General features: G+C 52.0%; 2 protein-coding genes and 1 long non-coding RNA gene across 5 annotated transcripts in view; 2 read left to right on the forward strand and 1 right to left on the reverse strand.

The window, feature by feature from the left end:
* The window catches only part of PLOD1 (procollagen-lysine,2-oxoglutarate 5-dioxygenase 1), a 23,958-nt gene extending 20,720 nt beyond the window's left edge, over positions 1-3,238 (forward strand). Inside the window, exons 18-19 of the mRNA XM_024554235.4 lie at positions 830-955; positions 2,396-3,238. Of these exons, the coding sequence (XP_024410003.2) occupies positions 830-955; positions 2,396-2,551 (282 nt within the window). The 3' untranslated portion in view covers positions 2,552-3,238. The remainder of the gene's footprint in view (positions 1-829; positions 956-2,395) is intronic.
* LOC123479111 (uncharacterized) overlaps positions 1-8,699 on the reverse strand; it is a 14,416-nt gene extending 5,717 nt beyond the window's left edge. The window contains exons 1-2 of the long non-coding RNA XR_006654620.3: positions 8,567-8,699; positions 8,021-8,230 (exon numbers count right to left, since the gene is read on the reverse strand). This is a non-coding gene — a long non-coding RNA (uncharacterized lncRNA). The remainder of the gene's footprint in view (positions 1-8,020; positions 8,231-8,566) is intronic.
* MFN2 (mitofusin 2) overlaps positions 8,686-15,537 on the forward strand; it is a 27,080-nt gene continuing 20,228 nt past the window's right edge. Inside the window, exons 1-4 of one of the 3 annotated variants that reach the window (XM_045190532.2) lie at positions 8,686-8,825; positions 9,984-10,122; positions 10,498-10,583; positions 15,214-15,392. In XM_045190532.2, coding sequence (XP_045046467.1) covers positions 15,218-15,392 — 175 coding nt within the window. In that variant the 5' untranslated portion in view covers positions 8,686-8,825; positions 9,984-10,122; positions 10,498-10,583; positions 15,214-15,217. Of the gene's footprint in view, positions 8,826-9,446; positions 9,572-9,983; positions 10,123-10,497; positions 10,584-15,213; positions 15,393-15,537 lie in introns of those variants that run through there. The other 2 variants (XM_024554237.3, XM_053920025.2) reach the window with 2 other exon arrangements.

Raw genomic sequence — 15,537 nt, forward strand, 5'->3', positions numbered from 1 at the left:
CCTCATTGTCCTTCACCCCTGCCTCGGTGACTCCTATGCCCACTTACCAGATAGACAAGCCCCCAGTCAGCTGGCCAGCACACCCTTTCCTTCCAGAGGCTGGCCTTCAGCTCCGTCACTTGGGGGCCACTTTGGCTTTTGTACCCCCCTCACCCAGAGACCTCCTCCTTCCCGTGGTTTTCTCCAAACACCTGCTTTGGGCCTTTGGGTGTGCCTGGGCCCTGCCCCAAAGGACCCACCAGCCTAGATTCATTCATTCCATCCTTCCTTCATGCCTCGTCCCTCTCTCCTTATCCTCCTCTCTCCCTTCTGTCCTTTCTTTCCTCCCCACACTTTTTATTGTATTTTTTCCACTAGCATTTATCACCTTATACCCACTTTTTCTCCTCCCCCGTCTCCCCCGCAATCATCCCACTGGTGTCCCTATCCATGAGTCATTTTTCCTTTTTCCTCGATCCCTCCAGCCCCTAACCTCCCCTCCCACCCCGTTGTCATCCTGGTCTTTCTCCATCTCTGAGTCCGTCCCCATTCTCCTTGTTAGTTCAGTTTGCCCATTAGATTCCACATGTGAGTGAAACCCTATGGTATTTGTCTTTCTCTGACTGGCTTATTTCACTCAGCATACTGCTCTCCAGGTCCACCCTTCACCCGCACATTTTTATTGAGAACCTTTTCTGTGCCGGGCACTGGAGAACCCAGGGTTAGACAGACCTGCCCCCAGGGAGCCCACCTTCCTGCAGATTGGATGAGGGGCCCTTCCACACACCCCTGCCTTTCCTGGCCTTCACTGCCTCTAACGCTGCTTCCCGGTGTCACTTCCCTGGCGCAGGCCCAGTTCGACCTGGCCTTTGTTGTCCGCTACAAACCAGATGAGCAGCCCTCACTGGTGCCACACCATGACGCATCCACCTTCACCATCAACATCGCCCTGAACAGGGTCGGGGTGGATTATGAGGTGAGTGGGGGCCCCCCTGGCCCAGGGAGCAGGCAGGAGGGAGGGCTGGCTGGTGAGCAGCTTACAGGGGGGTTGAATCAGACACAGGATAGGCGAGCCCTGGAGAGCTAGAGAACCAGAGAGGAGGGGTGCCGGGTCCGTGGGGAAGGCTTCCTGTGGGGTGGGGGTGGGGGGGCTGCTCAAAGCACAGTTTAGCAGGAGGGAGAGGGCTGTGGACTTGACAGAGCAAGGGCCCAGGGGGCCTGGAGCCTGCGTCCCGCACCTGGTGCTGCCTCCCCCTCGCTCTGGGGCCACAGGCAATCTCTTGGCAGCTCAGCTTCCTCGTATCTTAGGTGGGAAAACTTAGAGTGCCCCCCACAGAGTTGCCAGGTGGAAGTGAGCTCACGCAGGTAGGTGCTTCCGCGCTCGTACAGTGCGTGCTCACAGAAAGGTAGCCGTGAGCACCAGGGCGTGCAGGGTCCGCGTCATCCTTGGAAGAGGGCTGCTCTGGGCGTGACTGAACCAGGGGTTCATCTGGGTGTGGGGCGCAGGCAGGGGGCTGGAGGGGAGATCTGGGGAAACCAGGATGACAGGAGGGGGAGGTGGGAGCAGTTCTGGGGACCTCAGGGCCCCAAGGGAGGCCTCTAGGTGTGCTCAGCCGTGGAGCCATGTCTATCCACCCATCCATCTATCCACCCATCCATCTATCCATCGATCCATCCATTCACTTCATAAGCTGCTATTTTAAAGGAGTTTTTGGGGACTCAGTCCCGGGTTAGGCACTGTGAAGGACGTTCATTAAAACACATGTTTTTTGAGAGTTGACAATATACCAGGGGACACTGGCAATATCTGAGGACATTTTCAGTTGCCACGACTCTGGGGTTGCTGCTGGCATCTGGCGGGTGGAGGCCGGGATGCCCAGAGAGTCCCCGTGAGAAAGAACAGTCTGGCCCGGAGGGCTGACCCTGAGTAACAGTGTGAGGTACTGACACCACGGAACTGCCGCTCACCCGTAGTCGGGAACTGCCGACGGGAGAGTTTGTGTTATGTGTATTTTCCCACAGTTAAGGGAAAAGAGTTATCCGGCTCAAAACATCCACAGAGCCAGGTTGAGAAGCTGGCCCTAGGCTGTTACTCATATCCTCTCATTGATTCTCACCACCCCGTGCAATTTAACGCCCATTTCCCAGAAGGGGAAACTGAGGCTCCGTTGGTCCCAAGTTAGTAAAGGCTGTGGCCGACATTTGCCCAGGGCTGCCTGACTCCTGATCACTCTTGAGTGACTTGCTTAGGCAGCCGGTAGCTGTCACTCTACAAGGCGTCCCAGGCAGGCTGTGCTGAGGGCCATTCGGCTTTGGGGGCTCACATGGGAGAATAGGGGGTGGTGGGGGAAGGGCCTAACTTCCTGCTGGGGAGCTGACACTTCCTTTTGGGGAACTGACACTTCCTGTCTCCCAGGGCGGAGGCTGTCGATTCCTGCGCTACAACTGCTCGGTCCGGGCCCCACGGAAGGGCTGGGCCCTCATGCACCCCGGGAGACTCACACACTACCATGAGGGGCTCCCCACCACCAAGGGCACCCGCTACATCTCTGTGTCCTTCGTCGACCCCTAATTGGCCAGGACCAGCCACCTCGGGCCTTTTCCTCTCTGCCAACAACTACTGCCCAGCAGCCTCTGGGGCCTTGGGGTCCCAGGGAAGCCGGTCCAGCCTCCAGGTTCTTGACCTCCCATTGCTCTTGGAGCCATCGTCGGAGAGACCAGGCTGAAGGCCAGGGGCGAGGACACCTTGGCTGGGGCTTGCCTGGTGCTCTGGACCCAGCCCCGGGAGAGGCCGTGGTTCACTTTCTCAGCATTGCACCAGCTCACTTGTCTTCCTGAAATACCCGGTGCCCCTGCCTCTGGTTCTTCCATCCACGACACTTGAGCAGAACGGGCTTCCCCAGCTGCCCAGAGAGACTCTAGGGGCACGGAGCCACACCCCAGAGCTTCTCCCAGACTTCGGGATACATTCAGAGACCGGGATCAGATTCAAGTCCTACCCTCACCCCGGGACGCCTGAAGCCCCTTCTTTCCCAGCTCTTGTCATCGAGCAAAACGTTGTCCCCTGGAGACAGTGACTCAGCAAGCCTCAGGAAGACTGGAGAGGCATGGATGTCACAGCCCCCTCCCTTACTTGATCCTTGCTGGGGGGAGGGGGGTGATATGTCCACACACTGTACTGCGTCACCCCGTCCCGGGTGTCTCTGGAGAGCGGGACAGACGGAAACAGGAGAGTTTCTATTAAAAGTTATTCAAACCATGGAGTGGGAGATGCTTGGGTGGGTGAGTGTGCGCATGTCAGGGTTAGTGTCTGCAGGGAGAGGTCTCAAGAGCCCGAGGTTGGCAAGAAAGGCAGTTAGGAGGCTTGGGGTCTGTGTTTTGCAAACAAGGCACGTGATCTTGGTGTCATTTGTATATTCCGTAAACCCTGATGTGTGAGCCGGGCACCGGCTGCCTCGGGCACGCTTCTTCATCTGTCAGCCTCTGCAGCAGGGGTCACCTCCTCCCTGAAGCCTTCGCTGATTACCCTTCCTGCAAACATGGACATCGGAGAACAGAGAATTTCCAAACTTCTGGTGGCCCCTCCATACCCTGGACAGACTTCTTGTTGCATTAACCGACTCAGGGCACTTATTATAACAAAAGCTAGCCTCGATCCACCCCTTGCTGTGGGCTGGCCATTGTGTCTGCCAGGCACTCAGCACACAGTGCTCTGGGGTAGAGATGTTACTTCCTTTTTATGGACGAGGAAATGTAGACTCAGAGAGGTCACGAAATTGGCCTGAGGTCAGATAGGTGAGTGGTAGGGACAGAGATTTGAATATGATTTCAGCAGCAACCTGGTCCCTGTCCCCAGGTGCCCTGTAATTGGCAGTGGCAGAAAGAACCAAATGCAGTCCACCTTGGACCCGTGTGCCACGGTGCTGTCAGAACCACTGTGGGGAACAGGGTAGACTGACTAGTGGCTTGTGTTAACCTAATGCTTCTCAGCGAAGGGGGATTCTGCCTCCCCAAGGGGCATTGGGCAATGTCTGGAGGCATCTTTGGCTGTCACAACCGGTCACTAGTGAGTAGAGGCTCCGGATGCTTCTAAACATCCTATAATGCACAGGACAGCTCCTCTCTCCAATAAGGGATTGCCTGGGCTGAAATCTGAGTAGACAGAAGCCTGAGAGCAGGTGCTGTTGAAGCAGGCATTGGTCGGGGAGGAGGTTTCCATTAGGCAGACAGAGACTCTTCAGGTCAGGCGGCTGGAGCCAGCCAGGCCCCCATGGGTGAGGTCAGAGAATGCAGGCTGGCTGATGTGGGTGGGGAGGGAGGGGTCAGATTGTCAAAGCCCATGTTCTCAGGCTAAGGGGACTTGGAGTTTACCTAGGAGGGTTGGACTTCACTATTTAGTTGGAGTCCTTTGGGGGTTTTGCATATGTCTGCTAAAGTTAAGGTTTTGTTTTTTAAGTGGGCCCGTGGTAAATTCAAATGGCACAAATCTGGATCTTTTTCTCATCTGTCACCAGCCTGCCCAGTTCTCCCCAGAAGCAACTGTTCCTAATCTGTAATCTTGGGTGCCCCTTCTGAGCTGATCCGTGTGTGTGTGTAGACAGATAGATAAATATTACATATATATATATATATATATATAGTTGGCCAAAAAGTCTGTTTAGCTTTTTCTGTAAAATAAAACACATTTTTCATTTTCATTAATAACTGTAATGATTTGGATATTTTGAGTATATCAGCTATTTCTCGCTATTGGCTTCTAGTGGGTACAGGCCAGGGGTGCTGGTAAACATCTTCCAATGTGTCAGACAGCCCCACAGCAAAGAATTATTAGGCCATTATTTGGCCAAAATGTCAATAGCACCAAGAAACTTCACAGACCACTTTTGACACATTGGATCAGCCACAGCTCCTTCTCCACACACGGCACAACTCTTTTTCTTGTGTTTCAGTTGTGTTTTTACCTTTCTTGAAATAATAAAGCATAATGTGCCAAAAATGTTGCGTGTTTTCTCCCATCTTCAATATTAAAATGGCTACACAAAAATTCACCAATTTTGAAAAGTCTTTAAGGCACGCTGATATGACAGCTGTCACAATACAATCTAACAGAATTGTCTCAAGTGACGTTAAAGACAACTAAGCACCACTAGAGCCATTGTACAGAAAAAACTAAACTTTTTGGCCAACCCAATATATAGGAGGGGTGTGTGGGGGGGCGGTGTTCTGTTGTCTTTTTCTGATTACAAATGTAACACCAGCCCACTATCAAAATGGAAATAGGTAACGTCGAAGAGAAAAGTCTGCAAATGCACCACCCCCTGCCCTGCACCCCTCCCCCAATAGCACCATTAGCCAGACTGGGACAATCCTGTCCTGGGGGGCCTCACAGCTTGAAGAGGAGAGGAGCCCAGGAGTGCAGGGTGGAGGGCCAGACTAGAAGGCTGGGAGCCGATTCCGAGGCTCCTGCAGCCATCCAGGCAGGTGACAGAGCTGGCAGGAGAGAATGGACAGGACAAATGTTTAGGAAGGAGGACCTCCAGGCCTCCACCTGGCTTGGGCAAGATTGCCAAAGAAGGGAAAGGAAGTGGAATTCAGTGCCTGCCCTCGTGGAACTGGCCATGTCCTTAGGGAGGCATACAAGGCAGCGTGTGACATGAACCAAGTCCCAGAGGCCTGGCCACACCCCAAAGCAGTGCCTCATGGTCCAGAGTCTGGCTCTGAGGACACGAGGCTACTGGCTTATGCAGGGCTGTGTGGCAGGGCAGCGTTCCTCTGACTGGCCTCACTGGGAACTGATAAGCTGGTAGATCCAGTGGGGACCAGTTTGCTTCCTGAGGTATTTGTGGCACGATTGTCCCACGGTTACAGACCAGCGCTGTCCAGGAGAAATGAAACTCCATTGTTTCCCTTTACACTTCACGCAATACTCCACTTCTGAAACTTGTGATTGCCAGATGTGTGGGATTTTCCCCACACCAAACAATTCTCCAGTTCTCAGCAGACACCAAAAAGGTGTCCTACAAATTTAATTCAATTTGGACACCATCTACCTGGAGATGGCAGGAGATCCAACGGGTTAGGGGTTCAGTCCCACAAGATTGCCCTTCCCCCTTCAAACACTCATCACAAATGCAGGCTGCTGGCCCGTGAGGGGAAGCAGAGTTTGCCACCGAAAATATTCCTTTTGGGATACTGATTAAGCTCTTTTTTTGGGAGGAGGGGGGGTTACTATTTGCATAGAGTAGGGAAGGAGGCAGGTCTATCTCTCAGGTTATATGCTAAGAGATAAAGGACATAACTGTATTGACAATCCCTTGTGGGATATAAAAAGACTTCTGTGACTGAGGCAGGTGTAAGTTTATGGAGAACAGTTTTAAAATGAGAAGTAGGGAAGACCCCAATGAGGAAGTGACATTTAAATTTGAGATTTAAGCTGGTTATTTTTAAGACACAAAGGCTCAGAACGAACCTTGGACCTTCCCCCCAAAACTCCTAAACATTTACTTTCTATTTCCACATGAATTCCTGCACATTGAAGTCCCAGATCACAACTCCCACCCTTCTGCTCAGCTCATATAAGCCTTACCTGTCCCATCTGTCCATAAGTAATAAATGTGGTCATTTTCTCCTGTAAATCTGTTTCATGCTAATATGATTATTAGTCCACCCAGAAGAACTTAAAAGGGTACGAGGAAAAATTATATTTCCTCTCCCACACTAATCAGTTATAAACCAGATTCCCGCAACCCCCTTCTCGGGTTCTTAGGAATGACCAAATGGAAGAGATGCATAGGGTTAGCTACGTGGGAAGGGGCGAGGAGTTTCCTGCTAGCTCCAGGTGCACCACCCTCCCAGCCCTTCCAAGTGTTCACCAACCCAGAAGCTCTCTGAACCCCACAATTCAAGGATTTTTATGGTGGCTTCATTTCTGAGTCATGACTGATTAAATTATTTATTGGCCATTAGTGACCAAGTCAAGTCCAGCTCCTCTCTGCTCCCAGGAGGTTGAGAGAGTGGTGAGGCTGAAAGTTCCAACCCTCTAATCATATCATTGGTTCCCATGGTAACCAGCTCCTATCCTTACAGGCTTTCCGAAAGTTACTCATTAACATCATCTCAGATGTGGTTGAAAGGGGCTTGTTACATCAGTACCAAAAAAATGTGTATATAAATAAACCTATTAGAATTGGCATATGTATATTAATAAAAAATAAATAATATTTTAAAAAAGAAAGGGGCTTGTTACAAATAACAAAAGACACAATTTTCTTGTTTTTATCTGCATAGCTTCAGAGCTTTTCCAGGAACTGAGGACAAAAGTAAACATTGTAACAAAAGATGCTCCTATGGTTTTTAAACAGCAAATTATAAGGATTTCAGGAGTTATGTGCCAGGAACAGTAGACGAAGACCAAATATATATATTTCTTACTATAAACCACAATATCACAGCAAGCCATTTATGTAATTTTAGATTTTTTTAGGAGCCACATTTTAAACAGTAAAAAGAAACAGGTGAACTTAATTTTAGTTATATATTTTATTTAACTCAATTTATCCAAAATATTATCACTTTGTCTACGTGAGAAGCATTCACACTTGTAGAGACATTTTTTTGTATGTGAGCCAGAGAGGAAGACCTCAAACTGTGCCAGAGAGGAAGACCTCAAATGACCTGGAGACTAACAGTTTGGCGTCTTTTAGGCATTTGAAAGTAAGGCAGGAATATGAGGAAGATTACGTGAAGGTGGGAGGAAGCAATTTGGGAACGGGATCACAGAATAGTTGAGATTATGTGCTTTCTTGAGGGGTCAGAAAGGGGGCATTTCAAAGGTGTGTTAACAAGGGACACAGCTTGCTTAAGGCAAAGATAAGCCTCTCAGTAAAGTAGCTGTAGGCCTGGGGTGTGACTACCCACCAGGACCGGCACAGTTAGGAATTTATGCTCAGATCACCTGGTGAGGTTACTTTCCATAGAACCCCCTTTTTTGGTTTACAACTTTCACACACAATCAATACAAAAAAAGAATGAGATCACTTACACTTTTTGGGTACTAAGTCTTACAGCACATCTCAGTTCACACTAGGGGCTCCGGGGCCACACGTGGTTAGTGGCTGCCATACCAGGGAACCTGCTGTGACTGAGGCCATCAGGAGACCTGTTTATTGCTGAGTCCTCCTGCCTGGCACACAATGAGGCTCCAGTGATCTGCCGTATGTGAGCTGGGGTGATCTCTCTGAGCCTCCTAGACCTGTTGGGAAGGTTAAATAAAATGAGGTATGTTAAGTACCAGCTCAGTGACTATTACTGCTCTTCTCAAAGTCAATTCAAGGGCAGCAGGCCCCAACGTGCTTCCTGCCGTCCTCTTGCGTGCGCTTCTCTAAAATCACAAAACGAAAGCTTAAACCCCAGACCTAGCAGAGGCCTTGGGATCACGTTCTGCGCCACCAAGGAAATAGCGGGAACCTCTAATCCACACCCTTGTTTTCGTTGTCCTTTTGACAGTTGGAGGCCCCGCCCACCCCAGCCCAGCCCGGCTCCCGGCGGAACTACAGCCCCCACGAGGCCCCAGGAGTCCAGAGCTTACGTAATCGGCTTGGGACGCGGGGCCGACGAAGGAGCGCGCAGAGACGCCTCTCCAGGCGCGAGCGAGCGGACCTCATTCCCATGAAAAGCGGTAGGATTCAACCAGCTGGCTCGGAGTCCCACGACTCGCCGAGGGACACAGCAGCAAACCTGCAGCGGCGGGTGACGCGCGCGTCCTTCCTTCTTCCGCCTCTCCTTCGGCTGGCGCTCGCGGATGACGTTGGTAGCATGATGGCGGCCGCGAGGCCGGGAAGGTGAAGGTGAGAGGGCGAACGCCGGGGTGGTGGGGACGGACCCGGCCCAGCCCGGCGAGTCCTGGGCACCCCGGCCCAAGCCGGTGGGATGCTGGGGGCCCTGAGGTTACAGATTCAGGCACGGGGGCGGGCATCTCCACGCTCTGGCCTCGCCGTCCGCCCCTCCTGGGCGCTGAGAGGACGGGGCGGGAATCAAGGCGGGGTCCCCTGAGGCTCCTCGTGGCCCCCGCCTACTCCGGCTTCACGGCCACCTTTCAACCCCTGCCTTTTTACCTTTTCTTACCCAGTCCCTTCTGTTAGCCAGCATTTACTCCGCATGGGATGAGTGTCGGCATTCTTCACCGTAGCGCCCTGCGCTGACCTCTCCTACTTTGGGCACTTACTACACTCTCGTATCGTTTTCTGTGTACTTGTTTGACTTCAAACGAGACGGTAAGCCCCTTGAGGGCATGGCCTGTTTTTTGTTTTTACCTATTCCGAACTGTAGACCTAGCACTCACAAAGAAGACACACAGAGAATGCCGAATAATTAGCTGTTTGGATGCGTGAAGCCGAAACTGCTCATTCCCCTCTCTTGTCATCTTTCATCGCCCTATTTCTTTAATTTCTCTTCGCCCTTTCTCTCCTCCCAGAAAGGGCTCGGATTATTGCCCCTCTCACGTGGTTGAAACCAAGTGAGCTTTGGAGTCAAAGGGAGGTGGTATCTTCATTGAATGCCAAGCTTCTCTTTGCAGCACAGAATTGAGAATTAAGTAAGACATGTTACATCTGGCGCATGTAGATTTCCACTAAGTTCCACTTCTTTTCCTCATCCCTACCCTTCTCTCTCGAGTCCTCAGTTCCATAGCCCTCAGGCCCAGTCCTTGTGCCAGGCTGTGCTCCCTCCTCTCCTCCCACCCCTCGTCCAGGGCCCCTGCTTCTGGCCCGCCCTGGCTGAGTATGCGTTTGCGCACACCTGGGATTGGCCGCTGACCTGCCGGTTGGGTTCTTCCCGTGGGGCACTTCACAGTTCACTCAGTACTGCCTCACTGAGTCAGCTTCCCTCCGGGATGAGTTTGTTTAGCCTTACACCTGATTAGGCGTGTTTTGCACACCTGGTTTTGTTTTGTTTTGTTTTGTTTTGTTTTTTGCTGTCTGTTGACTTGTCCCCTTTTCTTTCCAAAGTTGGAACTGGTGGAGTTAACATAATCAGTAGCCAGCCTCAACCTGAGACCAGACAGAGGAGAACAGAAATACTTCTCGTCTTTTTGACTCAGCCACGTCCATGATGCCCACCTGGTGAAGGTCTCTCACCATCCAAAAAGTAAGTGGTGGCTGTGACGTCTGGAACTCTGGATCTGGGTTGAGTGGAAAGGGACACGCTGTTGTTAGTCGTCCAGTGGCAAGTCTCCTGGGTGGGGTCATTGCACAGAGCTGGAGTTTTCCAACCTGTGTTGAAAAACTGTCCTTTCTACTTCCACGGAGGGGTGCACTGGTTGCTGAGAGAGCCTGGTTGAAGGTGGAGAGTAGCTGGCATCTCTGAGGCTCTCTGAAGAATTAGTCTTCCGTGTTTGTTCTCTGTTGTGCTGGCTCCACCCTCCCCCGCTTTGCCTGGCAGAGATTGGCTCCTTATCACGGCTCTTCTTCGAGTTAGCTCTGCCTCCTGTAGCCTGTATACTCATTTGTTTCACTTTCTCAGCTTCTCCTCTGCTCCAGTTGTGCCAGCAGACGGTCCGGTGGATCCATTTTATTTTCCCTGCTAGGAGTTGCTGTACATAAACCTGGGTAAGGAGGTGGTGTGGATCCAGGGACTGTGCTTGGGATCCAGACACACCCTGCAGTGAGTTTTGCTGCTGCTTTCCCTACACCCAAGACACCTAATACTTCTCCACTAATGGCTGAAGTTGAGGCAAAGCTTTCGATTGTCTTGGAGTGCTGATAGTTTCAGTTCAGAATTGGGTTTGGTTCTGGTCTGAGGTTAGCAGTGATAACAATCTGGTAGTATTGCGCCCCCAGCAGTTCTTCGGGGTGGGAGTGGGAGACTACCAGCGTGAATGACCCAAAATGTGATCCTCAGGGTTTTGAAAACTGTGACATAGAAGAAGGTTTCTTCAGATACGTTTTTGAAAGGCTGCCTTTAGTATGTAGTTAAACTAGTGTCTTTACAACAGACCTTGCTTCCCAAAGTCTTTCCTCTGCTCATGGCCTCCAGTGGAAGGGGTCTGAAGCGTATGTATAGTGTTGTACAAACTGATTCTGCATGGACCGTTGGGTGCACTGGAGTGCTGTGGCCTGCACTGTGGGAAATGCTGCTGTAAACTGTCAGAAACCGTGACTTTAAGAGTACTTTGCAGCAGTCACAACTTCTTGAAGCACAGTGTATTGCTGGTATTGGAGCTGGACTCGGGCCCAGCTATGCCTGGGGGACCGGCCCCACATGCCGCGGTGAGCCCTGCGGTAAAGTAGGGACTATCAGAGCTTTCCAGAGGAGGAACAGGAACCCAGCCGCCTCCCACCACTCGGGAAGGCTCAGAAGCCAGCAGGCGAAGCCTCAAGATAGGACGGGCCCTATCTTGGCTTGTGTGCATGTATTTTGCAACTTTGATCCATTCGTACACCTATGCATGTCTAGCTTTCTCTTTGGAAGAATTAAATTCTGGAATCTGAAACCAATTGTGCAAGTCTTGACTCCCTGAGCTTCAAATACTAAGAAACAGATGCTTACGTAAAAGCTGCATTTTAAGAAAAAAGTACGTTTGTATTCCAGGGATGGGAGGGTAAGAAGGTACTCCCCGTAGTTCAGACCGTGTTTCTCACAGTCGTCGGGGAGGAAGGTAGAAATGGAAATAGGTCACTGCTCTGTGTCAGAGACGGGCCTTCTAGAAGCTCATAGATTAGACAGGGAGACGGAGTGCAACAAAAACCCAAAGCGTCAGGCAAGGTTACATGCTCTCTATGGAGACATCAAGGAAGGCTTCACAGAGGGGGTGACACTAGAGTTGGGTCTAGAAGGACAGTTGGAGTCAAATGGGTGAAAGGGAAAGAAAGAGGAGTGCGGGCAAAAGCAGTGTGTGCAGCACAAACATGGCATCTCAGATGGGAGTTAACAGAACCAGAGAAATCCGAGTTCATAGGGGTGAGAGGTTCCACGTGAGCAATTTGGGCTGGGGCATGCGGCTGCACGTTGGCAGTGGTGAGAGCAGGTCAGCTCCTGGACAAGCTGGAGTCTCAGTCGACCTGGTAACGTCGAACTTTCACTAGTGCGCATGCCTTTGAATCTTGCACTCGCTGAACACTAACACTTGTGGGTTCGTATCCTTTGGGCTTGCAAACAATGACCAGAACCTGAAAGCACTTGCTTCCACGAGCCCCGCTGATCTCGGGGAACTTGCTGCCTGTAAGCAAGTCGCTTGTGGGGCTGAGCGCTGCTGATCCTCACCCCTGAGCAGACCTGTTTACTCCATCCTCGCGGCAGCAGGTGGGGAGCTGTGGGTGTGTTGTGGGGTTGCTTTGGCCCTTCCCTGAAGGCTGGGTGTTGTCACCTTGCCGTTGAGTTTGTTGATGCGTTATGTAACGTGTAGAGCTACCTTTGGGCTTGTACTGTGTCATCCCTAGTCTTCTCAGTCTGTGTGTCACGCTCATTGTACACAGGCAGAATCCAAGGCTCTGAGGTTCAGTAACCTTCTCAAGTTTATGTAGCCCAGAGACAGACCAAGCTCGATTTGCTCCCAGCTGTGCCGGTCCAGAGTCTGTCCTCTACACTGCTGCATCACGCCCCGTCTTAGATCCCTTTCTTCTTCCTCCAGAGGCTTTCCTCTTTCACGTGCGTGCGTCCCTGTTTCTCTGACGGTCCGCAGTGCTGGGCCCCAGTGCGCCTGGTTTCAGCACGCTCTCCTTTTCAGTTGTGGAGTGGCCAGTGGTACAGCTTCCCAGTGCCCTTCCCAGGGCTCTGCAGTCCCGCTCAGTGAAGCCCTTGGCCTCCACGCTGAGACAGTCTCCCACAGTCGTGGTGTTCACTGAGGAGGGGGAGGAATGGACGTGTAGTCACTTCTCCTGTCTCCCTAGAAATCGTTAATGGTGCAAAGTTGTTTGTAGCTCTGGGCAAAACACATGGGTTCCCATTTCCCTGTGGGTCTGTCTGTCTTTCTGCCTGCTCTTTGAGATGGTTAGTTCTTAAGGGCCAGCTTTCAGGTTTTACACTAAATCTGCTTTTTCTGGGTGTTCCTGCTTCTCAGGAGCTTACTCAACACCCTTGGCACCCTTTGCAAGTTTCTCAAATATGCTCACTCATGAGCAACGCCTTCTTTTTCTTCTTCTCAGAGAGAGAGAGAGAGGGCAGACAGCTTGGTGTGTGTGTTGGGGGGCGGAGGGGGCAGGGCTGACGGCGCTGGGATTAGGGCTGCTGGAGAGGGAGTGGTTGACAGGAATTTGCTGGGTGTTCAGCAGGGTGCAGTCGGGCGCACCCACACAGCTGCACACTCTACGCCTTGTCCTCGAAGGGGCCTTTCTCCTTTGACATGCTAGGATCTGAGGGCTGTGCCGGGAAGTAGCTCTCTTTGCTGTGGGGTCTCTCAGGAGCGGTCTGCTTTGGGACCAGAGATTCCCAACCACATCTGGGTGCCACCTTCTCCAATCTGTCTGCCCTTTTGACTTTAGCCAAAGATCTCTAGGGCTTTGGAGTCAGGTCTTGCAGCCCATAACACGTTGTCGCTCTCTGGACAAGATGGCCCTGAAGATGTGTGTGACTGAGTGAGAGCAGTAGGGCCGCCACGCCGAGACAGGCTGTGGCGGTGCACGGATGTCTCCGGTGCTTATCCCGGGTGGCGGTGCCCGCGTCAGAACTCCCAGACCCGCACAAGGGGTTTGCGAGAGTGAGTCAGAGCCAAAGCAGGGGCTGCCCTGGAGCAAGACTGAGAGGGGTCTGCGCTGCTTGCCGTGCGTTGGGAGTGAAAGGAGGGGACGTGAGGACCAGTACGTGAAATCCATTGGTGGCAGACTAGATTGGGGGTGGGGAGAGCAAAGCTCTGATTGGATAGAAAGTAAAATGGAGAGATGCATACTTCTTCTACATTGGTGGGCAGATAGTTAACATTTAACATCTACAGTGAGTAGAGATGGTATTCGCACAAGCAGATGTATGCTCCCCTGCGAGTGCTTCAAAGGTATGCTGACCCAGATACCTAAGAACAGAGGTGAAGGCAAAGATTGACCTACCGAGGAAGGAGACTGCCCGCCCTAACCTGCCCAGTTAGGGCCGTGTCATTGGATCGTCCTGCGAGGTTACCTCCTTTTTACTTATTTCTTTGATCACGTTAGATTTATTTATAACTTAAAATTGACAACATCCAACAAAAGGGGGGTGCCGATGTAATTTATACTGCAGCCATGACTATTTTAATATGCTTGCAGACATACAGGAGAAATGTTTTTTTAATATATTTTTAAAGATTTTGTTTATTTATTTTTAGAGAGAGGGGGAGAGAGGGAGGGAAACATCAATGTGTGGTTGTCTCTCACATGCCCCCAACTGGGGACCTTGCCCGCAATCCAGGCACGTGCCCTGACCAGGAATTGAACCGGCAACCCTTTGGTTTTCAGGCCAGCGCTCACTCCACGGAGCCACACCAGCCAGCACTGGAAAAATGTTCTTAAAATAGTGTATAAAAATCGTGAGGTTACTTTTGGCCACTGAGCTTGTCAGAGTTACCACGTAGCCCCTCTTTTGTTCACTGTGGGGTTATGGGTTCGTTTGCCTTCAGTTTCCACACTTTCTACTGGGCACACATTGATAGAGAGAGACCGGTGAAAGTTTTTAAGTAAATTATGGACCTCTCCCTTGAAGATCATCCTTCCTTGTGCTCCCCCCGCTCTGCCCCCAAACCAAAATCTGTTAGAACTCAGGGCCTGGGCAGCACGATGGTGGAGGCGGTGGGAGGAAATCAGGGCCGGCAGGGCCTGGGCAGCACAGTGGCGGGGCCGGGGGAGTCATTGAGTTGAGCGGCATGCTGCTCCCAGTGCTGCCAGTGTTCGGCGCCCTCTCAGGTCTGGGAGACGGGCGGGGTCTCTGCCATGCTGCACCGCCTCAGACGCAGGCAGGGGCTTCTCTGTGTCACCTGCCGTGTCCTCCCCGTCTCTCCGAAGTGAGGAATGCGAGGGGCAGCCAGCACTAGGCCTGCACTCGGGCCCTGGCTCCAGAGTCTGAGTGCCCACACTGTGGTCCTAGTGTCCTGAAAGGTCCCTTCCTACTCTCGGGATGTGGCTTTTGTGTAAGTAGTCCCGATCTGGTCCTGGAGGGCCCCGTGCTCTCAATGGACCCCGGCACTGGTCCCAATTCCTCCCCGCACCCTGCCATACCCCTAGCGGGACATCCTGAGCCGGGTGTTCCTGGCTTCGCTCACGTTGTCTTCTCTTGCAGCGCAATGTCCCTGTTCTTCTCTCGATGCAACTCCATTGTCACAGTCAAGAAGGATAAGAGACACATGGCTGAGGTGAATGCTTCTCCACTCAAGCACTTTGTCACTGCCAAGAAGAAGATTAATGGCATTTTTGAGCAGCTGGGGGCCTACATCCAAGAGAGCGCCACCTTCCTTGAAGGTGAGACGGGCAGCCTGCTGAGCCGGGCCCACGCCCGGCAGTTCGGTTATTTAGGTGGCAGGATTTGGGGGTGGGCAGGAATAGCCCTGCTCTGGCGGAGCTCACACCCAGATGGGTCGTCACCGTCCACGGTGTTCTGCTTGGA

The sequence above is a fragment of the Desmodus rotundus genome, chromosome 3 (genome assembly GCF_022682495.2).
Source record: "Desmodus rotundus isolate HL8 chromosome 3, HLdesRot8A.1, whole genome shotgun sequence".
In the NCBI taxonomy this organism is placed as follows: Eukaryota; Metazoa; Chordata; class Mammalia; order Chiroptera; family Phyllostomidae; genus Desmodus; species Desmodus rotundus.